The sequence below is a fragment of the Archocentrus centrarchus genome, chromosome 20 (assembly GCF_007364275.1).
Source record: "Archocentrus centrarchus isolate MPI-CPG fArcCen1 chromosome 20, fArcCen1, whole genome shotgun sequence".
NCBI classification, from domain to species: Eukaryota; Metazoa; Chordata; class Actinopteri; order Cichliformes; family Cichlidae; genus Archocentrus; species Archocentrus centrarchus.
Window position 1 is genome coordinate 8541667 of NC_044365.1, and position 26458 is coordinate 8568124.

The window sequence follows — 26458 nt, forward strand, 5'->3', positions numbered from 1 at the left end:
AACTGAGACACACAGAAAATCATTTGTACCTACAGCATCAGGGTTTTCAATACTTTTACAAATAGCAGATGAGCTATATCAGACATATGAATTTCCCTCTGTCTGTGATCAATACATACAAACTGTAAAAGCTGTAATAAAACGAACAGTACTGAACTCACCCCCCAGTTGTTGGGACACACACAGTGATATGAGTTTAATAAGTTGAGACATGTTCCTCCATTCTGACAGGGATTACTGCTGCAAGACTCCCTCTGGACTGTCTGGAGGGGAAAAGGAGGAAAGAAACATGTTATGTGTGGTGCGGTCTCCAGATTGAGTCATGACAACAATAAAAGCTCTTGACTTTTACTGACTAACCTCTTCAAGTGTAACAACTTTATTTTCAAGTGCTGACACCTGAAAAGCATGAAAAGAAGCAGTGTAAATATGGCTGATGATAATGGCTACATGTTCTGGATTTATATAATTAAGAATTAGTTTTGGGCATATGATTTAAAGTAGCTTTTTCATTATGATTAATTACTTTTACTGAATTAAAATAAATCACGGAAAAGTAAAGAAAGTGAACATACTGAAACAATTCATGTGAACAAAAGTAATTAATTGACATTAAATGATCAAACATGTTTGCAAAGCTAATGGCACTGCATTTACATTTGTTAAAAAACAAAAGAGAGAATATAATGAGCTTATTGTTGCATTTTCATCCAACAGAAACTACCTTTGTCCTACCTTAGTATCAAGCTGGTTTAGCTTGTTGGTGATATCAGGAGGGATGGCTCCTCCATGAGACTTAATGTCATCGATGTCATCTTTGTTGGTTTTAATCTGTAGTTAGAAAGTTCATAACAGACACTTCAGTGTTCAAAAGCTGACATTCAGTCTGTTTACATGTTTTGTTATTTGCACAGAGTACTGAATATACAGGAGGACACACAGGAGGAAGCACTTTGGTGAAGTCTACTTTTCTGCAGACTGGCTTTTTAAAGATACGTTGGCTTTTTCCTGTTTTTGCTCTGTATTTTTTCTGTTCACATTTTAATAGTACAGCTGTGAGTCTTCAGTTATTGAGGGAAAAAGCATTAATTTTACTGTTTAAATATGCAAATAGTTTATTTTTGAGCAATTTCTCATGTACATCTACAGCTGAATGTTAATAAAAGTGCCTGTGTGACATTTGGGAGCTTTGATTCAGAAGTGCCTTTTTGTTTATACCTTTTAGGAAGAAAAAATATCAAGATATATATATCATATATCGCCATTCAACTAAAAATATCAATATATTACTTTTGATCCATATCGCCCAGCCCTAGTCAGAATGACCATCCAGAATGAAAAAGCAAAGATCCATGAGTACATCAGAATCAGAATCAGAATCAGAATCAGAATCAGAAGGTTTTTATTGCCATATGGGTGAACAGGTTCACAGCATTAGGAAATTGCTGCGGTACTTCGTGCTTACAGAAAAAAACAAAAAACAAAAAACAAATAAGTATAAAAAAAGATGGCCACAGCTGATCATGTGCTTAGTGAATACCTCAGGCACCAGAAGCCCAAGAAAGAAGAGAAGAACAGGAACCATCATGGAAGGCATCTACCACATTTGCAGAGCATACACCACAGATATGTGTATCTGATAGGCTGTCTGTGTCCATTTATGTCATATAAACACTGATGAACTGAAATACGGCTGGATTAATCGGTTTTTAGGTTCAGTTGGACTGCCATGTCTGTGTGCAACAACATCCAGCCCATCTTCTTCCCAAGGAAAAACCATGTGCATCAGTGTCCTAATTACAGAAGTCATACTACAGTGTCCTAATTTAGAACTCTTTGAGCTATAACTCAATGCTCCAAATAAAACCCTCAAACAAAAACAAATACAATTTTTAGGTTTCTCTGGAAACACAAAACCATGCATCTAAATAAATGTTAAAAGATTGTGTGCGCATGAGAGATTGCATGCTTTAATGTTGTACTTCTGTAATCTTGGACCCACCAGCTTAAATGCACCTATCCCTGAGCTTTGGTCCTGCTGCTGTGTTGGCTTCCTAAATTGTTAATAATTCACAATGTCATATGATAAGCAGCAGTGTTTAGTTGTGTAAAAGCTGATAAGATCCTATAATCACACACTTTCAGGAGTCAATATTTTATGACTTCTTTGAGAAATTAGAAAATTGCTTTATTGCTGTAATATTGGTGGGAATCCAATCAAATTATGTGTTTTAACAAATAAAGCCACAGCAAACTGAACTGTTGTCTGCTAGGAATGGAACCACTATATCTTATAAACATATATTTATTTTTCTGTGCTTTTAAAGCTGATTTTATTATTTTCTTATGTTGACATTCACTTACAGTGTGAGGTGTATCCTGTTATTTATTTACTTATATATATATATATATATTTTTTTTTTTTTTTTTTTTTACTGTGAGGCTGTTCCAGGGTGTTGCAGAATTTGGATGCTGTATACTATAATGGCAGTGATACTATCAAATCATTACGAAAGTTGCGCCTGAACTGACTTACTGTCACTGAAATGACCACCATATGAAGGCTGTGCTATCTTATGAAGCCTCGGTATTGTACAAATCACATCAGGAGAAGGTTTGCTAGTTAGAAAATGCTTACCTGAACCAAGAGTTGGGTGAGGTCTTCATTATCCACTTTAACCCGGCCTGATGCCGAGGTCTGGAAGCGGATCTCTTTATTGTCACCAGTTGTGAAGACAAGGTGACCATTATCTGACAGCATGCGAGGCCTAGAGATTTAAATTTAAAACCATTACAAATACATTTATTTACTCAGATTCAAAGCTTTTGACAAACCTTATCATCTGCATAACTTAGCATCCCTTTGACATATTTAAAGAAAAGCTTTTTTTTAATATTTATAAACCCAAACTCACTGGTCATTGCTAATTGTTCTTTTGCTTCGGCTGTCTGCTGGGTCACTCGGGTCTCCTTGCAATCCCACCAGAAAGAATACGAGTACGCAGAATAGCCATGAGAGTCGCATTATCCCTGCCATGGAAAGTGGATGTGATGCATGAACACCCTCCACAGCTCTACTGGCCTTTTACATGCTGCTGCACTCTAATGCCCCCTCTCAAGACTTTGACCTGACAGTACAACAAGTACATCTCAATTTACCAAAGATGGCTAACTATGTTTATTATGGTTTAACTGTAGTTTATTGTTCAAAGAGAACGTCTCTCACATGATTTTAAGAAATGAGTAACCTGTTTCAGGTGACATTAAGTACTTTGTAGATGTCAGAAATGGTTAACACTGCATAAACGACTGTTTGATACATTTTATATAATTAGTAACGAACCACTGACAAATTTAGCATAATGCTGTAATCTGATTTGAATTATTATAATTTTGTTTATTTTTGCCTTACAAATCAAATACAAATTAACACAAGAAACCAGGACTGCACAAAAAAAGTGTAAAAATGTCTTTCCAAATTAATTTGGTGGAATCTTATATTACACAATTTATGTTTACAAATAAACATTCAAGCTTTATATTAAGGTTAGTAAGTGTCAACAAAATGACCTTGTTATTCTATGTAAAATCAGTGAAATCTGAAAATAAGTTCCCTCCTGGAAGACTCAGAGCCTCAGCTTATGACTCATACACTGCTCACAAATAATGAAAGATAAACGTTTTAATCTGAGTACAGCATCAAGTGGAAAATTGATCTGTCAGTTAAGTAGCACAGGGGAGTGTTAATCAGTTTCACTTGCTTTGATATCAGTGGAATTAACAACAGGTGTACTAGAGGGGTAACAATGAGACAACCCCTGTGAAGACCTATAAAAACAGGAATGGTTTTACATACCCCCCCCGACTATTTTTTCCACTAGTTTTGCATTTGGCTAGGATCAGTGTCACTGCTAGTAGTAGCTGGACCTTACAGAGGCTGCACATGTAGTCCAACTCGTCCAGGATCAATATATACCATGTATGTGTGTGTCCAGTCTCTCTCATACATACAAACACACACACATTCACATTCCTATCATGTTATCCTGTCCAAGTCAGTATAAGATATCCAGATCTGATGTTCTCAGTGTTCCTTTAATTTTTTCAGTATATTTAATGAAGCCATGAAAAATGTTTTCTTTAAATTAAGAACATTTGCAGGTATTTGAAGTACATATGGTGGGTAAAAATGCTGTGGTTTTTAACATGTTTTTTTCCCAGTGTTGTTCAGCCCTCATAACTTGTACAACAGAGCACAAATTTCCAGACCAGAAAAATACATTTAAGCTCTATGAACAACATTTTTTTTTCTATATCCAACTTTGAGCATCAATACCACGGGATGATGTAAAGTAACAGAAGCAAATGTTGGATGTTGTATTTGTTTTCAGATAACTGGATGGACAAAATTTCAGTAGCTGCATTTCAGGTACCGACAGATCATATAACATATGGGACAGGTGGCTTATCAAAACAAGTTATGAAAGGCCTGCCTTGTACCTACATTTTGAAACCAGGCTTGTGATCTAGCTGTGATTCTTTGTGTCAAAATAACTTTATAATATAGTGACTATACTACTTCAGAAAATAAGAGCTAATATTACTAGTTACATCAAATCAGTTACAGAGAACACTTTTTTCTTCTTTAAAAACACTAGAAAAACTTAATCAACTCAATTTTTCATAATTTATTGTAAAATGATAAACTTTCATATATTTTATATACATCACATGTAAAGTGAAGTAAGTCAAGACTTTAAATTTGATGATTATGGCTTATAGCTCAAGAAACTCAGAAATCCAGTATCAACTTACTCGATTATTTCCTAAGACCAATCAAAACAGAATTTATAGTACACAAATGTCCAACTTCTGAAAATTGTTTATTTACACACTCAAGTCTTAGTTGGAGCTCCTTTGGCATGGATACGATCAGATATCCTGAAGTCCAGGTTGCTTTGTTACTGGCTTCAGCTCGTTTGTATTTTGGGGTTGGGCATTTCTCAGCAGCCTGCTGACAGTTGTGTTGACTGCAAACTTGGAAAAAAATGGTGGCTCAACCACCAGATGATATGACACCCCAAATCGTCACAGAAAATTCATTACACATTTGTTCCTGTTGCTTTCCTCCTTCTGGCACATAGCAGTGTACTAGCATCAGTGTGTATGTAGCTCAGCTAGAATTATTAATTGTCTTCTTAGAAAAAAATTAAAACAAAATAATAGTGGGCAGATATACAGTGCTACACTAAAGATTTTACAAAATTTGCTCTACAGTTTTGAGACTCTGATCACAGACAGAAGAGTTATGCAGTTCACTGTCCAGTGGTGACCACACAAAGGATTTGTGTTTTATGAACATTCAAACATTGCATGTTATACAAAAACTCAAATTTACACTTTACAATGCAAACTCTAGACAGACAGCACCTTGTAATATAATGTAAAAATTGACAAAAATGGTGTCCTCTGCAGAAGTATTAGGAGACCAGCAGCTGTAGTAGTTTTGCAACCACAACAACATTAAGACTATTTCCCAACACTCTGTACTGCTGAATGATCGGGATCTGCTCTGGAAAGGCTGCAAAACACAGAAAAAAGTAATAAAGAAAACATGTGTAAACAGGGCTATGTTATTATCCACTGCTCCAAGAAAAAAAACAAAAACTAAAAAAGCAAACTAAAAATAAATAAATAAAAAAACTTAGTGACATTTAGATTTGAATCTGAAAAACTAAGTAGCAACAGCATCAGATCACAGCTGGGCTGCATGCAGAAGCTAGACCAAACAATGTTATCATGCTAATGCTGCACAATGTTAATACTTTAACTGGTTTCAATGACTTGCTACCTGAGAGATCACTTCTGTGTGTATGCACTTTAGATTGGTACTATGTATGTATACATACATGTTCAAGACATTCTGAGGATTGTCTTTGTGCTGTTTGCCATATTGTAAGTGGGCTGCTTTGTGGCATTGGTGTATTAATGGCTTTCTTCTGGAGACGCAACCCTGCAGCCCATTTTTTCTTTAAGTGCCTCCTTATTATGCATCTTGAAACAGCCACACCTGTATGTCAGCTGCAGCTAATTGTGGGTTTTTCTTTGCACCCCAAACAATTTTCCTGGCAGTCGTGGCAAAATCGTTTAATTGGTTCGATGACCGCGGCTTGGCTTCAACAGATTCATCCATCCACTTAGAGTCTGAACACTGCCGACTGACATTGTCAGTTCCTTGGATCAGTTTATATCTTTTTCCTGTTTTATAAAGATTTATCTTCTCATGCAGATCCTCTGATAATTTTTTGGGTTTTCCCATGGCTCGGAATACAACTAAGTGCAGCACTGGATGAAACATGCAGGAGTCTGTCAGGAGCCCAGAAATGCTAATTTTGCACACACACACACACACACACACACATACATCACAGGTGTAGCCCTTTAAATCTGTGTGTGTGTGTGTGTGTGTGTGTGTGTGTGTGTGTGTGTGTGTGTGTGTGTGTGTGTGTATTACGCGTGCTATCATGCCAAAACTTCCAGGATATGTAAACTTTTGATCAGGGTAATTTGAGTAGTTTCTGTTGCCATTATGGTCTAAGAAGGGCAAACATAATTGATAATAAATGGCTTCACCCAACCATGAATAAAATATGTTTTTAATAAGTGGAGCAGTAGCGGTTCTACTCTGAGTCCCTCTCGAATGACTGTACTTTCTAAGGAAGAGTCCAGGAGTTGTGTAACTACCCTCAACTCCAGTGAGTGAGCAAGTCACCCCCCTCGTGTGTCATTAGTGAGTTATTCATTCAAGTGTCTGACTATACTATAAACTCTAATGATTCAAGTGAACTGGATCATATTACTGAGTGATTCAGATTAACCTGAGTCCATAAAATGAACTTCTGTCTTGTAGTGGACAGGAACTGGATTTTGGAGTTGCACAAATGCATTAAATGTGCCATCTTATTGTAACATCCAATACCAAAAAAAACCCAACACACACAAACTGAGGCATTTCCTGCATTTTATTCCTGCACATTTGAGGTTACCACCAACTGAGAGTAACATCTATCCATCTATGAAACTAGAGTTTGAGAGTTATTGTTCATAAGAATTCTTAAAGTTACAGTTACTTCAGTTTAAGAAGAGGCACGTGACAAAGCATGAGTTTGGCTCTAAACATGGACAGATTTATGACTTACTGAAACTTTGAGGGAAGCCCATGAGGTTGGCTACTTCTCTGGGAGTAAAATAACGGAGCTTCAGTTTTAACAGCCGCTGAAGTTTCTCCTCCTCAGAGCATCGATCCAGACCCGTAAACACACTCTCAATCTGCAGAGCACACACAGCAAACTCAATCAGCACTGACTTAAAATGATCTTATTCTAATCGACATTAGGAAGTCAAGTTAATTTGAATGGGAGTTGGACACTTTCAAAGCAGACACTATAAATCTTGTTTATTCTCAATGAATTGAAGAAAACAAAAACAGCCGTTTCAGATGGTTGTAAGCACTGCACTCAGTTCTATTGAGCCTTGCTTTTCTTGAGCACTCAGAAATAATGATTTCATGAATTTCCACAAAAAGGAAAGCGCAAATATTGCAGGAAAAAAAAAAAAAAAAAACACAACTGATGTAGCCATACCAAATTGCACAAATATGTACATAGCCCAGGGGTCGGCAAGCTGCGGCTCTGTGCGGCTTGGGGAAGCAAATTATAAGTATCCAATTGAAGTGCATTTTATTTTTGCTAGTTGGGTTTTTGTTGTAGTTCTAAATTGGAACATTATTGTGATCTTAAAATATTAAAATTATTTTATTATTATTTTTTGTCTCTCAATATATGCGTCACTCATGGAAGCCAGTAGCGGATACCGACTTCCGATCGTATCTGTCGCTCTCAGCGTTTTCTTTTCCGTGGAAACCGGGTCCAAGTGGCTCTTTAAGTGCTAAAGGTTGCTGACTCCTGGCGTAGCCTATTGCAGCTCAGATTGTTATTTGTATTGTTACATATACATGTATATATTTATTATATTATTACTGTATCTCATATGCCTTTTCATTATTTCTGTGTTTTCTAAATGACCATTTATTCTGATTTATATGAGGATTTATTATTTTTTTGCCTTGCACCTGTTGAGGACATCAAAGACAATTTCATTGTACATGGAAACATGTTTCTGTACTGTGCAATGACAGTAAAACTTGTAACTTGAACAACTGGAACAACTTTAGTGGTGAGCCGAATCACAATCTGGATCCAGGATTCTTTACACTTCTGAATCGGACAATATTCACAAACTTTAATCTAACCTGATGAGGATAAGTCAGAATCCTCTAATTAGGGTGAAACATGACCATAAGTTTTATCATATAGCAAAGTTTGTTCACAATCGAAGGAGAATTCTGGATCTATTGATCCAGAATACTGAAAATTATTCTCTGAGTTTAACTAGATTTATCAGTAGAAGGCAAACAAAACTAACACTTAAATCAGCAGATCATCATACAGGTTGGTTGATGATTTCTGCTGTAGCAGGAACATAAAAGTGGCTAAATAAAAAATAAAAATAAGAACCACTGCTGAGCTCAGTAAAATAAAAAGCCATCGAAGTCCAAGGAAGACACAAAACACCCTTCACAACATGCTGATAAGAGCGCTCTCTGGGAGGCAGGCAAATCATTATTTAAGTCTACCACTGAGAAAACAGATTAACTTCAAGTGTCAAGAACAGAAAGGTCAGAACAGAGTTTGGAAAAACAAAAACAAAACAAACCTGCAGAAATCACCTTTAAAACTCGGGGGTGGCAGTATGCTGGGACCGGCACTGGATCATTAGTGTTTATTAATAATGTGGAATAAGGCCTTTTAAGTCTTGTTGATATAAAAAGCCAAACCTACCTTGGTTTCCATGCAGCACTGCAACACTGAGCCTGTTCCCTGCACATACCGGCCATAGCTACGGATAAATGATATTAGCATTATTAAATAAGAAAATTACTCTTCATTCAGACAGATATGTATATACAGTGCTTAACAAAATTAAACCACCTGTATAGAGTGCTTAACAAATTTATTATTGTGTCATTAAAGATAACATTCAATGACCAAAACTAATTTTCCAATTCAGGAACGTAATAACTATAATTTGGCATCTTAATAAGAAAAATAACGATGTGATTTACTATTTATGCAATAAATTGGAAAATTCATGGATTAAAATTATATTTTAGCATTAAAAATATAATTTTAGTTAAAGAGCTTGCAAAAACTGGTGGATTAACCATTACAGAAACAAAAATTATTTTGGTAAATATCAGTGCTGTTAATTTTAGACAGCTATGGCCTAATAATTTTTTTTTTTAATGCACATGCATGGGCACCCACATGCGCGCACACGTACACGTCTGTATGTGCCTTGAGCCATCCTTCATTTTGTTCCTAAGGAATCAGAATTTCTTTTAATGCTTTAAAGTGGTCTTGAGCAATTGTGCTCCAGACTTTCTGAAGGTCTTTCATAGTTTTTCTTTAGATACTGGTCGCCGTTTCAGTTGAAGAAACTGGACAAATGGATGACAAAAAAAAAGAAAAAAAAAAAGACAATATCTGAAATTCATGTCCTTAATAAGAAAAAGAAAAAAAAAAAAAAAATCCAGCAAAGATGTGACTCAGGACCTGTGAGATGCATCTAGCCCCTCAGATGATCCATCTACTGTTTACCAAGGCCTCATCAGAAATGCCCTCAGTGTAATGGTGGCTGCCAAGAAGCCATTCTTAAGGAAGGGAAACAGAAAGAAAAGGCTGAGGTGTGCTAAATTACATAAGAATCGGACTGAAAATGACTGGCAGCAGGTCTTGTGGAGCGATGAATCCAAATTTTTGTTTCAAAGTGTATGCACAGAGGATGTCAGGAAAGCGGTACCATCTGTAAAACACTGTAGAGGCTCTGTCATGATTTGGGGCTGTTTTTCAGTCAGTGGTGTTACTGTGTTGACCTTCAAGCTTGGTAGAACTGTACAAACTCTACTTTTGCCTTAAATACTGAATTTCCATGTATGCCTGCTCATTTGGTGGCTCTAGCTCAGTAGGTAGAGCAGGTCACCTACTGATCGGAAGGTCAGTGGTTCAATTCCTGGCTACTGCAGGCTGCATGTCAATGTATCCTTGGGCAAGATACTTAACCCCAAGTTGCTCTCCGACCGTTCTGTCGGAGTATGAATGTGAGTGAATGTTAAATAATTAAAGCACTTAGCTTAATTAATTAATCATGGAAGTGCTTGTATGAATGGGTGTGCATGGGTAAATGTAAAACGTGTTGTGTAAGTGCTTTGAGTGCTCATATCTGAGTAGAAAAGCGCTATATAAGAACTAGTCCATTTACCATTCAGTAGGTCGCTTTACCCATTTCCTATTTTCCTAGCAATATATAAAGAAATGAGGGGTGGCTCAAGATCTATCAAACTATTTTTGAATTTTGCAAAACCTATCAAGTCAAATTATTCAGTAAAATTATTGCAATAGTAAACCAATAAAGGGAATGATAATAAGATGGAACTTACCCTTTAGTAAAGCAGACAGACCTCCTACATGTGGGCTTAACAATGTCTAAGACAAGACCATATCGCAGCAGTGTTTTAGGAAGGAGATAATGTTCCATGTTTATTTCCTTCTGTGGTTCCAGGAATTCTTGGATCTGCCTAACAGACAAAATGCTGTTCTGAAGGATCTTCCTCTGGGCTTCAAGTGCTGTCTCTAGCTTAAACAGGACATGACCCCCCTCCATCTTCTCTTCTGGCTGGCTGGCACCTTGACAGGCAGGACTCAAGAATGTAGGATGTTCAGGAGAATCACTCTCAGGAAGATGTGGGAAGGCATCTAAAATCTAAGATGAGACATTTTCTATAAACCATACATAGAGACACAACAAGTGAGCACTGTGGTGTCCTTACTGACCACTTAGTGCTTTAGACTACAAGCCATAACCATATTTAACCAGACATTCAACCAAACATGTGATACTATGTATCAAAATTTTTCTCTGTATTTTCTATGCGAGCCAAAATGCAGCGAAATTTCATTCTACGTACACTTGTGTATAATGAATGACAATAAAGGTTGTCTAAATCTAAGTCTCTAACACTTTATTCTATACAGTTTAAAGACAAAAATCAAAACTATGCCTTACTTCACATCCATGGCCAATTTGGAAACACCATTCAAAACTAACATGCATGCTTTTGGACTGTGAGAGCAAGCTGGAGCATCCAGAAGAAACCCACCCAGGCCCTTGTGAATATAAGAGTTTTTTTTTTATTTGCCTGCCATTTTGTCTGTGCTGATTGAACATAACTCAAATTTGGCAGAGGGCAATCAATTTCAACAAATTTTAGAACTGTCAAATCAGTTTTTAAAATTAGCCTAAATTAGCTTAGCAATTCAAAAAAAAAACACTCGTGATCTTAGGGACAGAAAATGTCCCAAAAATGTCCCATTCAAAAGATTTTATTTTGGACTACTGACTTTGAATTTTTGATTTTTATATTTGTCCACCAGGTGGCGCTACTTTTTTACCATTCAATACAAGTATCAAAATTTCACACTTTTTACTGTTTTCTGCAAGGTTTTCTTGCTACCGAAAAAATAAGTGTTTGTCACTATTGATGTTGTATCATCGTGTATGTGTGTGCACGGGCATGCATGTGCACGTGTGTGTGATGTCCAACTTCAAGTCTTTTCTCTTTGAAGGCCAGATTCTGCTTTATAAACCTAATTCAATAATAATAAACAATAAGGGACCTTTCAGTGCTTCAAAGAGGCCTCAGCAGCAAGAACCAAAACAAAATTGGACTTTGTTCTGGTTCTCACTCAGGTAGATTCTGCACCTGCACTGCAGCCATGGCTATAAGCATGAACAGTAGTGCAGGATTAGCCCTTTTGGAGATGGCAAGATTTTACAGCACATGGCATGGTGATTACAGGTCAAAAAATGAATCAACTCAAATCTACAAGGTGCTGCTGCAGGCCCCTCTCTCATCAGTAAAGGTAGAGGTAAGAAGCAGTGTGAATTTTACATGCAAATATGGAAATTTTACATGCATTTTACATGCAAAGACCACCACAGTCTGTCCATTTGCAGTCTCCGCTCTACCTTAGCTGGACTCTCACAGTCAGACAGACACATATCTGTACAATCTCCCACCCTGTCTGTCTCTCTCCCACCCTGTCTGTCTCTCACCTTCTTTCTCTTTTGCTCTCTATTTTTACAGCAGTTTTTGAGAAGGTGACATATTTTGTCCTCAGAACCTCAAGTATGATTTTTTTTTAATTGTCACTGCAGGAAAAACAAAAAAAAAATGCATGAAAAAACATATTGCTGCAAATCATTTACCATCTCATGGTCTAATAAAAATCAAATATTCCATTCATTTGCTTCCACTTATCCAATTCTGCATCACAGAGGGTCTGGAGCCTATCCCAGCTGCCCTGCACAGGTCACCAGCCTGTCACAGGGCCAAGACAGAGAGACAGACAACTATTCGCATCAATGGGCAATTCAGAATCACCAAATGACTTATCCCTACAAATTGCATGTCTTTGGACTGTGGTAGGAAGCTGGAGTCCCTAAGAGAACCCACACAGACATGTGGATAACATAAAAACTCCACCCAGTAAGGCCCCAGGCAGAAGGTGGATTTGAACCCATGTTCCTCTCCTCCGTAAAATGTATTTTATGTAAATTATTTAAGTTGTTTGGATTTTTGATGAAAAAAAACAAAAAAACAGTGGCGGTATGTAAGAATACTGGCCTTTGAAGGGTTAAAATACCCAAAAATATATATAATATTTGATATATTTATTTCTAGCTGAAGTTGTTTTAAAAGACTGGGTCATTTAAAGTGGAAAAAAATATTACTTTATAATATTTTTACAACAGTTTTTGGGTAGAGGACATATTTTGTCTGAAAGATCATGAGCATAAGTTTTTCAAAAAACCTGTAGAAAACAAAAAAAAAAAAAAATGCATGAAAAAGAATGTTGCTGCCAATCAGTGACTCATCTCAGGGCCTAATAAAAATAATAATCCAGTAGTCCCCAAAATACATTTTATGGAAATTATTTTAGTTTTTTGTTTTTGTCCATAAAAACACAGTGGCAGTATGTAAGTAAATGGGCCTATAAAGGGTTAAAAATTTTCAAAAAGTACATAATATTTGGTATCTATGTGTCTGGCTGAAGTATTTATAAAAGACTAGATCATTTAAAGTGGAAAAAAATACTACTTTATAATATTTTTTCAGCAGTTTTTGGGAAGAGGACACATTTTTTAAAGGATCTCCCAAGGGTTAAACAAAAATATTCATAGATGTAATTTATTTTTCATCACTGGAAAAAGTCAGTGTGACTGTCTGTGTGGCTTGGGGCTCTGCTGACTCATCAGGGGCCAATTTAAATTACATGTGCACGAGATGATGGACTTCGTGTGGACTTCAAAGAACAGACACGACTACTGTCGTCGTTATCTCCAGCTGCCCGTGTCCATGTCTGCAACAGTATAATAAAGGCTTACCTGTCCACCAGCACTGCTCCATTACCCATAAAAAACAAGACCCATCACCAATGGGAATATTCACCCACGATTAATGAAAATATAAAATTAATTTAGAAGTCAAGATAATATTATAGTCCCATTTCATAATAGAAAACTCTTCAGCAGATATCTCATTACCTTCTGCAAAACTCTTTTTCCATAATTTGGAGGCCGTGCCCTAAAAAAGTAAAACTTATAGTATGATAAAATGCTTTTAGTCACTCCTGGATTGGTAAAGGGCTGCTTAAGAAGCACAAACTGTCCAATACCTGAGGTCTTAGAAACTGCCATGCAAAGATCAGCAAGGAGAATAAACCAGCTGTTCTCCACTGAACTGTCTACGGTGAACAGACCCTGATGTGATTCACACCTAAATGGTAAAATGGTAAATGGACTAGTTCTTATATAGCGCTTTTCTACTCAGTATGAGCACTCAAAGCGCTGGAGTGCAGTTAGCTTCTACTAGCTAAAGAAGCTAACTGCACTCCATGAGCGCCTGGCAGCACAAATGAAACAGCTGAGATGCACCTGGAATGGCCAATCAAAGGACAGACTGTCCTGATCCCCAAGGATTTTTTGGTCCATCCGACACTGCCAGGTTGCACCTCAGACTGTCCAGGAGCTCAGTGAAGACCTGGTCCATATCTGGGAGGAGGTCCCCCAGGACACCACCCATTGTCTCATTAGGAACATGCCCCGCAACTGTCAGGCATCCATAAAAGCACGGGGGGACCATACAAACTACCGAATAGCATTTTGAGCTGCTGCAATGAAATTTCAGCAAAATAGACTAGCCTGCTGCATCGTTTTCCATTTTGATTTTCAGGGTGTCAATAAATTCAGCCCTTTGCAGGTTTCATGAAACAATGTGGCTTCCTATCATTCCTAACACATTACCCAATCCATATTGTTGTAGATATCCAGCATGATTTTTTTTCATATTAAGTTCTGATATGTTTTCAAAATGTTTATTTTTTTAATTTATTTTTTTTTTTGCATTTTTGGCTACAGTGGCTTATGGTGAGAGTGGAGAGAGACAGGAAATGGGGGAAAGATACAGGGGAAGACACGCGGGCAAATCGGCGACGGGCCGGGACGCGAACCCGCGCCGCCCACACCGCAACATGTGTATGTAGTCGCCGGCTTCACCACTGAGCCACCCAGGCGCCCTTCAAAATGTGTATTAGCAGAAAACTAAGGAAGCAAAGCCATTTTGAGGAGTGTTTTATCCTCAGTAAGTGAAGCTTTTCAGCAAGACAAAGATACTAAGACTACATCCAATGATTAACAATTTTTACTAATTTACCTTTTTGAAGAAAATTATAGTTTCCCTCTGTTCTGCATATCTTGTCAGAACATAATTGCTTCAGCTGTTATTTAACATTGTTTGAATGGTTCCCAAGCTTTAGATGATTCACTGTGTCATCTCCAAACTACACTCTGTAGTTTGTAGTAGTAATAAATTAATACATTTCTCTACACATGAATACAGCTTTACATTGAAAGCTAGGTCTAAAAACAAAAATATCTTTTTTTTTTTTTTTTTAAACTCACCTTTGAACTTGTCTGGGTGTTTATGTCTTCTGTTGAAATCTTTGCAATCAGGAAATAACGAAGTCTTGAATTTGGGATCCCAACCTGAACAATGAATATAACAGTGACATGACCATAGTCAACATGTTAATTTATCACTAAACTTTAGTTGTTATCTAATAAAATCTGTTACAGTGTGTCTTTCTTACACTTATGGGCGAGATCATGAGTTCCTGAAAAGCATATCCACATTCCTTCAGCGTTTTCACTAAACGCACCCTACAGAATGAAGTACAAAAACAGGGCCAGATAAAGTCTTCAGGTTATTGTCTTCACATTTGTAGAAACATTACAGTGATTTTTATAATCAGAGAAACCAACAGAATAATTACAGACAGGTTAGTAAGCATATGATTTTCAGTTTTAGGTCATCAAGAAGTAATGATGGTATCCCACAAAGTGGTACTAGATGTTCCTTCCTGAAACCAATAATCAGGTTATTAAATCTCTTCAAATATCTGTGGTTGTCTTCTGCTCTCTTTTGAGCATTTCCCTTAAGGATATTCAGGGCTCAGACGGTGTCGGCTTTGTCAGAAACTGATTAAAAACAAGATTAAACGAATTTTTTGTCACAAGTATAAAAGAAATTTTAAAAAAGCAAGAAGAACTAGTAGACTGCTTCATGTTCCCTGAATAGCTCAGTGCAGATCGGTAGATGTTCATGCTGCACTTGCATGTGCTTAAAATACAAGGACATTATATTTGGTGGGGGAAAAAACTGAAGAGTCACTCAACAATTGCTCTACTTTTTTGAAGACAGGAGAAAACATTTATACATTTCTAGATTCTGCCTACTGTACATACTGCTTCCTATTTGACTTGCTGAGCATTCAGGCCTTCATGTCCTTAGTGTCCAAGTCATTACCTTGCAGAGGATGTCTCAAAGCCTTTCACATTCTCCAGCAGGATGAAACGTGGCAGTCTCTGCAGCCTAGCAATACAATAGCATATACAAGTGACGTGTATTGACAGAAAATCAGCCTTCTAACATCACATTCATAAAACTGTGTCTGGAGTTTGTTTGAGGAAATGCTGGCTGCAATATTTATACAAAATGTTCAGCCATGAACATGGATGCCAAGAAACGCATTGCTGTACAGCTTCAGTATGACGGAAAGAGCACTTCACCCAGATACCAGCCATGACACTGACTTGGGTGGTTTTGTGCAATCTAGCTTCACATGTAGCAAGGACCAACCATTTCACAAAACATAATCGATAGTAGTTGCAGTCTAAATTGGTGAGGTTTTCCAAAGGTTTTTACTAAAATGCATCATTTCATGCTCCCTATTCAATCTGATGCAAGCTCAGATTTTTAGAACTAAAAAGATGTGAATAATTAAGATGTTGGCTTATTTTCTTTAAATTGATAGCTGATTACAAGATAATCTAATAAGATAGTATAAGCAAAAGCAATGTCAAAGTTGCTAGGTGAACATTAACACAAAACTCTGTGAATGATTTAAGTTACAATTTAATTAAGTATTTATTGTAGGTTTTCATTTCAGTTAAAAAAAAAAAAATCTGTGTTCATCTAAGCTTCCAGAGGTTGATTAAAAGTCTGGAGATTTCAGACCTTGGCAGGAGATCAAGGATGTAGAGGAAGCTCTTGGTTCTGGCGTCCGCAATGTCCCGCTGGAGCCCTATCCTGCACGAAAATGAAACAAGGTGGGAAATGTTTTAAGCTGATAAACAAAGGTGTGACTAGGCTCACTATTCCAACCCAGTCCCAGTGTGTTATACTGAACCAAAGAACATTTGGCTGTTTCTTGAGTGAGAAATTTTTGTTGTGGGTAACCAGTTCATATCAAAGCACCATCTTATCTTCTGCTAATGCATTACTGCGCTACTCTGCCTTTCCCTGCTCTCACACACGGTGACAGCTGAAGACTTTGTCAGAGAGAAACTAAGAGAAACTGCCCCCTGTGGTTTCGTGGAGAGGGTGGGCTTTGTGGTACAGAGAAGACACTGAAAAACAGTCAATACAGCAATTCAAGAGGTCTGGAAAAAGTGCAAATGATAAAGGTGTGACATGTGGTTCAAACTTCAACCATGTTTTAAAGACAAAGGCTTGTTTGAACTAAATGTTATACTTCTGAACTTAGGTTAGGAATGCCACCAGAATCAACTCTGCAGAATTTTGACAATACCATAAAACACAACTGTACTGTTTTGTTTTTTTCCTTTTTTTTAGTGCCCCCTCCACTCAAAAGCAGGTAAGACATGAAATGCAACACAACAGATGAGTTAAATTATATATATTTCATTATTTTATTGTCTTCTCTATGTAGCCTTTGGCTGTCAACACAAGTCCAAATTCAACTGATTTGTCTGACCTTTGGATTTTAGTACATACAAAACACAGAAGGCATACCTGGTAAAGGGCTGGCAAGGAGGGCTCATCACAATCATGTCAAAACACAACTTGTTGAATTCATCTAATGTTATGCCCTAAAGAAATAAATTATAGAATTTTACATAAACATCAGTATATATAGTATATATATTAAACACGAGTGATTGAGTAGTCATGGCCAAAGTGCTCCATGATCACTAACCTCAATAGTCTTGTTCCAGAGGGGGGTGTCAGGGAAGTTGTGCTTGTAGACTTGATTTGCTGTGGTGTTTATGTCAATGGCAGTCACTACTTGGGCAGGTATGCCACTCTCTGCAAGAAAATAGATGAAGATCTTTGAAACTTAAGTGAGCTAAAGTTCCATTATATGGTTTATTTTATTTTTATTTTCAGAACCACAAATTATTTAGTGAGCTAATGTTAAGAAAAAACAAAAAAAACAAAAAACAAAGGCTACAGCCAGTAGCCTTCCAGTTAGCATGTTCAACAAAGCAGAACAGCTGAGTCTGAGTATATTCACCCTGTGTAGTGCATGCTTGAGTAGTGAAAGAAAGTTATTCTCGGCTGAGCTCCCAGACCACTTGTGCAAAAAATACAAATTCTGTTGATTTGGGTCTCTTTACCATGATTTTGTTTTTTCCTTCCAGAGACAGTGCTATCACCAATCACAGTCTATGTAAACACAGTCAGATGATCTTAAAGGGAACAGTAGAAAATTTTAAATGTTTGTTTGCTTTAGATGAGGGGGATTCAAAGAACCTTTTATTCACATTCCATATTCATCTGCAGGTCTAATGGATGGATCTGTCTCATCTGCAGCGTTTTGTAATGCAGGTGGTGGGACGAGTCAGCTGTCTCATCTACTATGTGGCATGGTCCTACTGCTCTGCAGAGTCTGTGAGCTCAGAGAAGCAGTTCATGAACTTCTCCACCTGCAGCAGATCATCTGCAGTCCGAGACAATGGAGTTAGTTTGTGTCAAATGAACCAGAAACTCACTGGAGAGGCTACTGAATGACACGAAGGACTGACAACAGTGACAGGCAAACAGAGAAACACGAGACTGGACTGACTATGGCTACCTGGTTAATAACTTAAACTGAAAACCAGACACTTAGGAATAACCTTTAAAAGAGTAGAAGAAATATATATATATATATCTTTTTTAAAATCAAAGTGTTGCGGTCAATGTTGGCGCACGCTGACATGTCCTCCTTTGTCTTTTACTGAGCCAAAGAAGGACAAAGATTGATGTTTCAAAGTTGACTCCTACACGTGTGGTAGCATGTTGTTTCATGCCGCCCGTGCTTTAAAACATGACATGAAGGCACGACGCCCCGTTTGGTAAATGCAGTTTCTCCATCACATCACATCTGACTCAGTCTGTCATATTTTTCTGCTGACAGACACCACAGCCAGCACAAGTCCTCAAGGAAGAGCTAAACTCATCCGAAACACTGGCCTCACTTTTAAGCGTTGCACTCAGCAGTAAAGACACCGGCAAAAAAAAATCCAACAGTATTCCCGGATTAATGCAGAACCTTCCATTAAAATAAACTGAATCAAAAACTAGTATCCAGAGATACGCTTACCCTTTAACGCATAATGCATCCCTCCAATGCCACTATAAAGCTCAAGCACCCGTAGACTGTCCATGACTTCTTGGGTATCCTGGTGCCGTGTGTACTTCTTCTTTAGGTTTAATTATGCTGGCGGACAACAAAAATAAAACGGTACATTACCGCCACCAACTGGTAAGGAGTGTGGCTGTACACACTCTGCATTTCCTGTTGTTCATCATTATGAAAATTTTAGTGTTCCTCCATGTAGCTACTTTTCATTTATCTAAATTCACCTTTAATTCTGCAAAAATAAATAATAATAATAAACACAAAAACATTTTCCAGGCCTGTCTTCCTCCCATTGCTGTTACCACAATTTCAATTTCAAGAAAAAATAAAAACAAACAAAAAAATAACAACAACAAACAATTTATGGGGAAAAAAACGATTTCAGTTTTATTATGCTCTTGATTTTTGTCTCACTGAAATGAATTGATGGACACGCTTTCTTTTCTTTTTTCCTCCTGTGATTCCCCTTTTAGACAAATCTGAGTTGATATCCATGAGACTATAATCATAAGCCCCATCATGGTAATCTGTAGTAATGTTTACTGTATTTCTATCAAAATGTCTGGTCTGCTGTCTCTGAATGGGGCCATTCCATATAAATTAAAACAAACAAAAAGACAGACAAAACAACAAAACAACAAAAAGCTTCAAACCACAGCTTTGTCTGGAAAGAAAAAAAAATCCTTTAACAGATGAAGGTAGGGTTTGTTTTTTTTTTCCAGTTTTTCTTTTTCTAGCATTATGTGTATCAAATCTTTTTTTCTTTTTAGAAAGCACACATTTCTGTTAATATTATACGCAAAATTTGTGATAGTGCTCTCTCTTATTTTTCCAATATGAATTCACAACAGAGTAATATGACAATACAATGGTTTTTTTTGTTGTTTGTTTGTTTTTTAACCGCAGACAGAAACAGTGGACAACAGAACATTTGACCATCTTAAAAAAAAAAAAAAAACTGACACATGAATAAAAAAGATTGATTATTTTAAAAGTCCTTCTGTCCATGGCGTGTATATTCCAGGTAAGAACCATGTCCGCAAAGCATACACCTTCATGAGGTTTTGATTTTTGGTCCGTGTTTGGTCAGTTTTGGTCCTCCATAATTTCTGCTGGCACAAATAGTGCTTAAAAGAAAGGACCGCCCCCCAAAAACAAACATACAAACAAAAAAACCCCAAAACAAAACAAAACCTTTAGTAGTGCTTCATGTATTTTCGGCAGCGTTATTCACGGTTGTCGTCGCCGCGCTGACGTGGAGGTGTGGCTGAACGCCTCTAGGAACAGGAAATATCCTAGTATGGAATGGTTGTGCTCACATAAACTTCCGGTAGGGTGTGCGCTTGAAGCGAAGTCTCTATCGCGAATTAAAAAGCTCATAGTCCTTTTATTTCTTTTTTTTTTATTTTTTTGTTACCACTCCTTTCTACACGGTAAGCCCTTCTAGTCATTGTTCTTGTATCAGCAGGACTGTATGCAGTTTTTCGCGGTGCTAAATAAGAGAACTGTGACGAGGCGGAGTTGTCGCTTTAGTGTTGCAATGGAGCTACAAATGAGTTTTCTAAACATTTCTGTCTCTTTTGGGTTTTCAGAAAAAACAAAATGTCCAAGTCTTTGAAGAAGATAGTGGAAGAGAGTCGGGATAAGAACCTTCCAGAGATAGAGATGTGTGATAGGGGTATTTCGAACATGCTGGACATCCCAGGACTGTGTAAGAAAAGATCGTCTTCCATTTCACCGCGAAACTCTTAAGCTTGGTATCCTGGCGAACATTTGTCTTTAGATTTACACAAAGTAGATAACAAAAGTTAAACAAAACGCATATAAGAATCCTTTGTGGCCTACTCCTGAGTAATACGCATTGCTAAAAAAAAAAAAAATCCGATAACCTTCTGTACTAGTCACAGTCACTTCCATCTTTGGTATTCAAATAGCGTCAGTTTAAACTTACCACAGCTGTCAGCTTACATTTGTACAGTTACTAAAACATGTAACAGGTCTTGGTGGGGCGAAACACAGTTTTAAATATTATAAAGTTCCTTCTAGAACTCATGACAGGATTGAGAAGGAAAAAAGAATGTATGTATGTGGGACCATGGGAAGACTTAACAGTCTCCGTGGCATCAACAGAAAAGTAAACGGAAATGATAAATGACCTCCTTATATAGCATTTTATATTAATCTGCCTGTCAAACTTATTTGCTTGTTAGCTGAAGATGTTGGAACATCATTCCAGCTTTATGTCATGGTTGTTCAATTCATTATATATTTATTACTATATTATTATATTACGTTATTACATACTAATATGGATTTTATATTAGTGCTAGAGTTGTATCAACATATAATAACGCAGACACACACACACACACACACATACTCTTATTATCACTGTTAATAAACTGTTACTGCTTTGTTGACTTGATATTCCATGTGGTTTCAGTCACTCTGGCTAACATCACTCAGCTGGTCCTCAGCCACAACAAGCTCACAGGTAAGCTTTTATATCATACTGTGTTCTTTCAGATATCAAACTGTCGAACCTCAAACACCTCTGTGAAGCTTGGCATCATTTTACACTTGTCAGCCTTGATGTAACTGCTGTTTTTAACCATTGTTTTTGGACCGTAAACAAAAAATATAAATAAAACTATATTGTAAAACATGCCAGATAACATTGTAATGATAAAATGCTGCAGCAGATGTTAAAAGGAGAGCATCAGGGCATTAGAATCAATAAAAAGTCCCATTCAGAGCCTGTTTGGGAAACTGGTAGACAAACTTCTGGACAGTATCAACTGACCTCGCCACAATTTAAGAACTAAAGTCAGTTTGTTACCTTTTCCTGTTAGTTCAATGTTCTTATGTATGAGGAAACTATTGTAGAAATGGAGTGCCAAGCTACAGTGAAATTGTGGTTCAGCCTTTGTTGTCCATGCAAACATTGCACCTTTGTGGGCCATTATGATTTTCGCATGAGTCTGTTGCTGCTCACTCCTGGGCACCAAGAATGGCACATCAACATTTGCCATTGCCAGAAGGCTTGCTGTGTCTCCCATCATAGTCTCAAGAGCATGGAGGAGATTCCAGGAGTCTCTAGGAGAGCTGGACGGGGCCATAGAAGGTCCTTAAGCCATCAGCAGGACTGGTATCTCTTTCGTTGTGTAAAGAAGAGTATAATGAGCTCTGCCAGAGCTACTAAATTACCTCCAGCAAGCCACTGGTGTGAAGGTCTCTGGCCAGACAATGAGAAACAGAGTACATTAGGGTGGCCTGAGGGCCCGACATCCTCTAGTGGATCCTGTGCTCACTGCCCAGCACCATGGAGTCTGATTGACATTTGCCATAGAATACCACAATTGGCAGCTCCACCACTGGTACCCTGTGCTTTTCACAGGTGAGAGCATGTTCACCCTGAGCACATGTGACAGATGTGAAAGGGTCTGGAGAAGCCATGGAGAACATTATACTGCCTGTAACAACATTCAGCATGAGTGGTTTGGTGGCGGGTCAGTGTTGGGTCTGGGGAGGCATATCCATGGAGGGGTGCACAGACATCTACAGGCATGGCAACAGCACATTGACTGCCACTAGGTATGATATGAAATCCTTGGACCCATTGTCAGACCCTGGTGCAATGGGTCCTGGGTTTCTCCTGGTACACAACAATGCCCGGTCTCATGTGGCGAGAGTATGCAGGGAGGAGCTGATTGACTATTGACTGACCCCCACATTTGCCTGACCTAAATCCAATAGAACATCCAACGCTGCCAGGTCGCACCGCAGACTGTCCAGGAGCTTAGTGATACCCTGGTCCAAGTCTGGAAGGAGATAAACCAGAACACCATCCATCATCTCATTAGGAGAAACATGCAATGGTACAATGGAATATCGCCAAACTAGACTTTCACTTTGATTTTCAGGATGTGTTCAAATTCGGCCCTCTGTAGATTAACAATTTTAATTTCTATTGGTATCCTTCATTCCTAACACCCACTCCATATCAGTATAGGTATAACAGGATAAGCGAAAGAGAATGGATGGATGGATGGAGATCTGATGTATTTTCAAAGTATTCCTTTAAGTTTTTTGAGCAGTGTGTTACAGTACACAGTAAATACAGTTGTGGTCAAAAGTTTATATACACATCATGGACATCAATGTCATGCTGATTTTGGGCTTTTAATGATTTCTTTGAACTGTGGAATGATTGTACAGCATACAATTTAATTTAAAAAAAAAAAACAAGAAATCGGTGCACAAGTTTGAACTTATTTTGGATGTTTATTGCCCGTGCTGCAACACAGCATATGCATGTGGTTGTGGGCTTCACCCCTAAGCCACCCGGGCGCCCCTCTTGGAGACATTTCTTTTTTTTTTTTTTTTTTTGTATGTCAGTTATTTGGATGTGTCACTACTTTGCCAAAGTCTGGAAGAAGACTTTGGCAAGACTTTGTCATCCTCAGATGAGAGGAAATTGGTTAGAATATTTAGGAGCAAACCAGCAAAAGGGGTTCCTGGTATGCAATTTGCTGGTACACCAGTGTCGCTAGTTTTATAAGCAAGTTTTATAAGCAAGTTTTATATCACCATGGACGGAGAGGATGCTGACCAAGAAAGAACCCCCTGTTTCAAAATCAGCACTTTCAAGCTCAACTGAAAATTTTCAACTGCCCACATGGACAAGCCAAATGTCTTCTGGAGAAAAGTTTTTATGGACAGACAAGGCAGAGATTGAGCTATTTGACCACAATGGCAAAAGGTATGTTTGGAGAAGTAAAGGTAAGAACACTGTACCACCTGTCAAACATGGTGGTAGCATCATGCTATGGGGCTGTTTTGCTGCTAGTGGTATTGGTACATTGCAGAAAGCAGATGGAATAATGAAGAAGTATTAGCAAATTCTTAATCTTCAACTCAATTAAACAGGTAGACGGTTGAAACTTGGACACGACTGATCAGGTGTTCTAAGAGACAATGATCCCAAACTCACATCCAAATTTATTTTGGAATGGGTAACGCAAGCTAACATTAAACTTCTGGAATGGTTTTCCCAAAGCCTTGACCTCAATCTTATTGAAAAATGTTTGAACTACACTGAAAAGCCAGGTCTGTGCCAGTAAAGCAGCCCTGAACTCTACCAATTCTGCCAAGAAGAGTTCAGCCAGCCAATTCCAATTCTTGTTTTTTTAAGTCATCTAAGGTGTATGCTGTACAATCATTCCACCCTTGAAGAAGAATGATTCAAATAAATAATTTAAAGCTCCAAATTACTGTGACATTCATTCACATGACAAGTGTATGTAAACATTTGACCACAACTGTAAGTAACTGGGTGGTGCCCTGAATTTGGTAAACCTCCTGCTCAGACCCTGCTCTGTCTCACATTCACATTTGATACTGGTGCCAAGAGGGAGGCAAGACAGATGTGGAAGCCCAGCTGCTCAGAGACCTTCCTACTTGTTTAAACTGCTACTCCTTGTTAGATAGAATCACTTGACAGGTGAAGCATTGCGTGAATTTGAAGCTCACATGTGGTCTTGCTGTAGATTTGGGAAACAGTAACCTCTGGTTAGAGGTTTAGATGTTGTAGCCAAATAAAAAACAAAAAACAAAACAAAACAAAACAAAAAAAAAAAACAGTGGACTGCTTGTATTGGTTCCCATTGATTTATAATTACCCATCCTTGGTTTACTAGCTCTCTTCTAAAGGATGTTTGTTTGTTACATAAAAACACCCAATCTTGTGTGTGATGCTTTACATCTGAAAGAGTCACAGTGTTTGTATTATAAATAAGACACACATTTATAGCACATACTGTACATTGTTTCATTAGTAGTCATATCTTTTATATGTCCTTGGAACTGGAAGGATAACTTTGGCAACAGCTAATAGCATGTGATTGTATTTTAAACCAGCAGAGGTCACCACAGGCTCATTGCACATTTTTGCTATCCTGCTTTTAAACTGTTATGTAACTACATTTAGAAATACACATCTTGGTGTTGTGTTATAATATTGTGCTAACTGCATATTCCACATAAAGGATAATTATTGAAAAAAATATAAACTTCGTGTAAAAAATAAATGAAGGGGAAGGGATGTTTTGTGACTTTTCTTTGTAGTCACTCCATACATCAAAGCTCATAGCCAGGTCTAAAGGTAAACAAACCAGCAGTGAACTTAAAATAATAGTCTCCACTGAAACTGATCCATGATAAGTATAATATTTAGTGGGAGACATAATTTCTTTATTTTTTTGGCTCCTAAGTAATGAAGAAACTTTACTTTCAGTTAAAAGGAAAACTTTTTCTATGTATATCAATCAGTCAATTAAATTCTTGAGTGGTCCATTTCATTTCTATGTTTTTTACAATTTTTGAGATGTAGCTTTTGGTAAGTAGATGCTGATTCAATGATTTTTCAGGTTATGTTTTTAACCTGATACTAACAATGAAGGTGTGTGTGTGTGTGTGTGTGTGTGTGTGTGTGTGTGTGTGTGTGTGTGTGTGTGTGTGTGTGTGTGTGTGTGTGTGTGTGTGTGTGTGTATAATATCAAAGTCTCGTTCATTCCCAGCATACAGCTTGATATCATACGTGTAGAGGAGGTGGCTAATGTTTGCTCCATCCCAGTCAGTATCCATAGTCAGTCTTGTTGTTAATGTGACTGAGGGGGTCTGCCCTATGCAGAACAGCAGTGGGGACAGAGCATGTCATTGGTGGCTCACTTGATGGTGACTTGTCCAAATGGCTTGAATTTGGTATCTAGTGTTATTGTTCCCATTAAATTCCTAATGAGGGCTCTTAGGGTCCTGTTGATCTTGTATAGTTCTAGGCATTACAGGATCCATATGTGAAGCATTGAGTTTGAGTAGGTTTCTTGTAGTCAAATCAGGTGGTGTACAAATTGATCCGTCTGTTCTTACACACTTTAGTGACTGCTCTGTTTACCAGTAGCTGGTGTTTTGCTCCTGTGGTGTTTCTGCCTATTCCTTTCTGGGCCCTACTCATGTATTGAACCATGTGCTTGTTCATCTTAGTCACTATGATGCCTGAAATGAGCTTCCATGGTGTGCTGAGGCAGGTTATTGGGTGGTAGTTGGATGAGACTGGCCCCTTTTGGGGATTCTTTGGGATCAGGACTGTCCGGGGGGTTTAATATGTTTATTAAACCCCCCGGACAGTATTCTGTTGTATTGACATTTAATATGTCAATACAACAGAATACTTTATCAGAGGTTTGGAAGTGCGCTCTTGTACTCCCCGTTGAAAGATGGTGATTCTTCGATGG

At 37.8% G+C, this 26458-nt stretch overlaps 3 protein-coding genes across 4 annotated transcripts in view; 1 reads left to right on the top strand and 2 right to left on the bottom strand.

Moving 5' to 3' along the window:
- The window catches only part of cubn (cubilin (intrinsic factor-cobalamin receptor)), an 83575-nt gene extending 80538 nt beyond the window's left edge, over window positions 1-3037 (bottom strand). The window contains exons 1-5 of the mRNA XM_030756630.1: window positions 2916-3037; window positions 2639-2768; window positions 736-831; window positions 361-399; window positions 162-263 (exon numbers count right to left, since the gene is read on the bottom strand). Of these exons, the coding sequence (XP_030612490.1) occupies window positions 162-263; window positions 361-399; window positions 736-831; window positions 2639-2768; window positions 2916-3037 (489 nt within the window). The remainder of the gene's footprint in view (window positions 1-161; window positions 264-360; window positions 400-735; window positions 832-2638; window positions 2769-2915) is intronic.
- Window positions 3038-4134: 1097 nt separating this feature from the next.
- Window positions 4135-19231, bottom strand: trdmt1 (tRNA aspartic acid methyltransferase 1). 2 transcript variants are annotated; one of them, XM_030756616.1, is made up of 12 exons: window positions 19128-19213; window positions 18296-18482; window positions 17739-17848; window positions 17555-17631; window positions 16757-16828; window positions 16046-16111; window positions 15330-15399; window positions 15142-15225; window positions 10559-10881; window positions 8901-8958; window positions 7200-7329; window positions 4135-5581 (listed from the first exon to the last, which is right to left on the bottom strand). In XM_030756616.1, exons 4-12 carry the CDS (start codon window positions 17590-17592, stop codon window positions 5481-5483), a joined length of 942 nt encoding a protein of 313 aa, XP_030612476.1. In that variant the 5' UTR covers window positions 17593-17631; window positions 17739-17848; window positions 18296-18482; window positions 19128-19213; the 3' UTR covers window positions 4135-5480. The 2 variants fall into 2 exon arrangements, with proteins under 2 accessions (XP_030612476.1, XP_030612475.1); XM_030756615.1 differs by lacking the exon at window positions 18296-18482 and having other exon boundaries at window positions 4136-5581; window positions 19128-19231.
- A 1238-nt stretch (window positions 19232-20469) lies between these two features.
- rsu1 (Ras suppressor protein 1) overlaps window positions 20470-26458 on the top strand; it is a 41856-nt gene continuing 35867 nt past the window's right edge. The window contains exons 1-3 of the mRNA XM_030757100.1: window positions 20470-20599; window positions 20759-20877; window positions 21610-21660. Of these exons, the coding sequence (XP_030612960.1) occupies window positions 20769-20877; window positions 21610-21660 (160 nt within the window). The 5' untranslated portion in view covers window positions 20470-20599; window positions 20759-20768. The remainder of the gene's footprint in view (window positions 20600-20758; window positions 20878-21609; window positions 21661-26458) is intronic.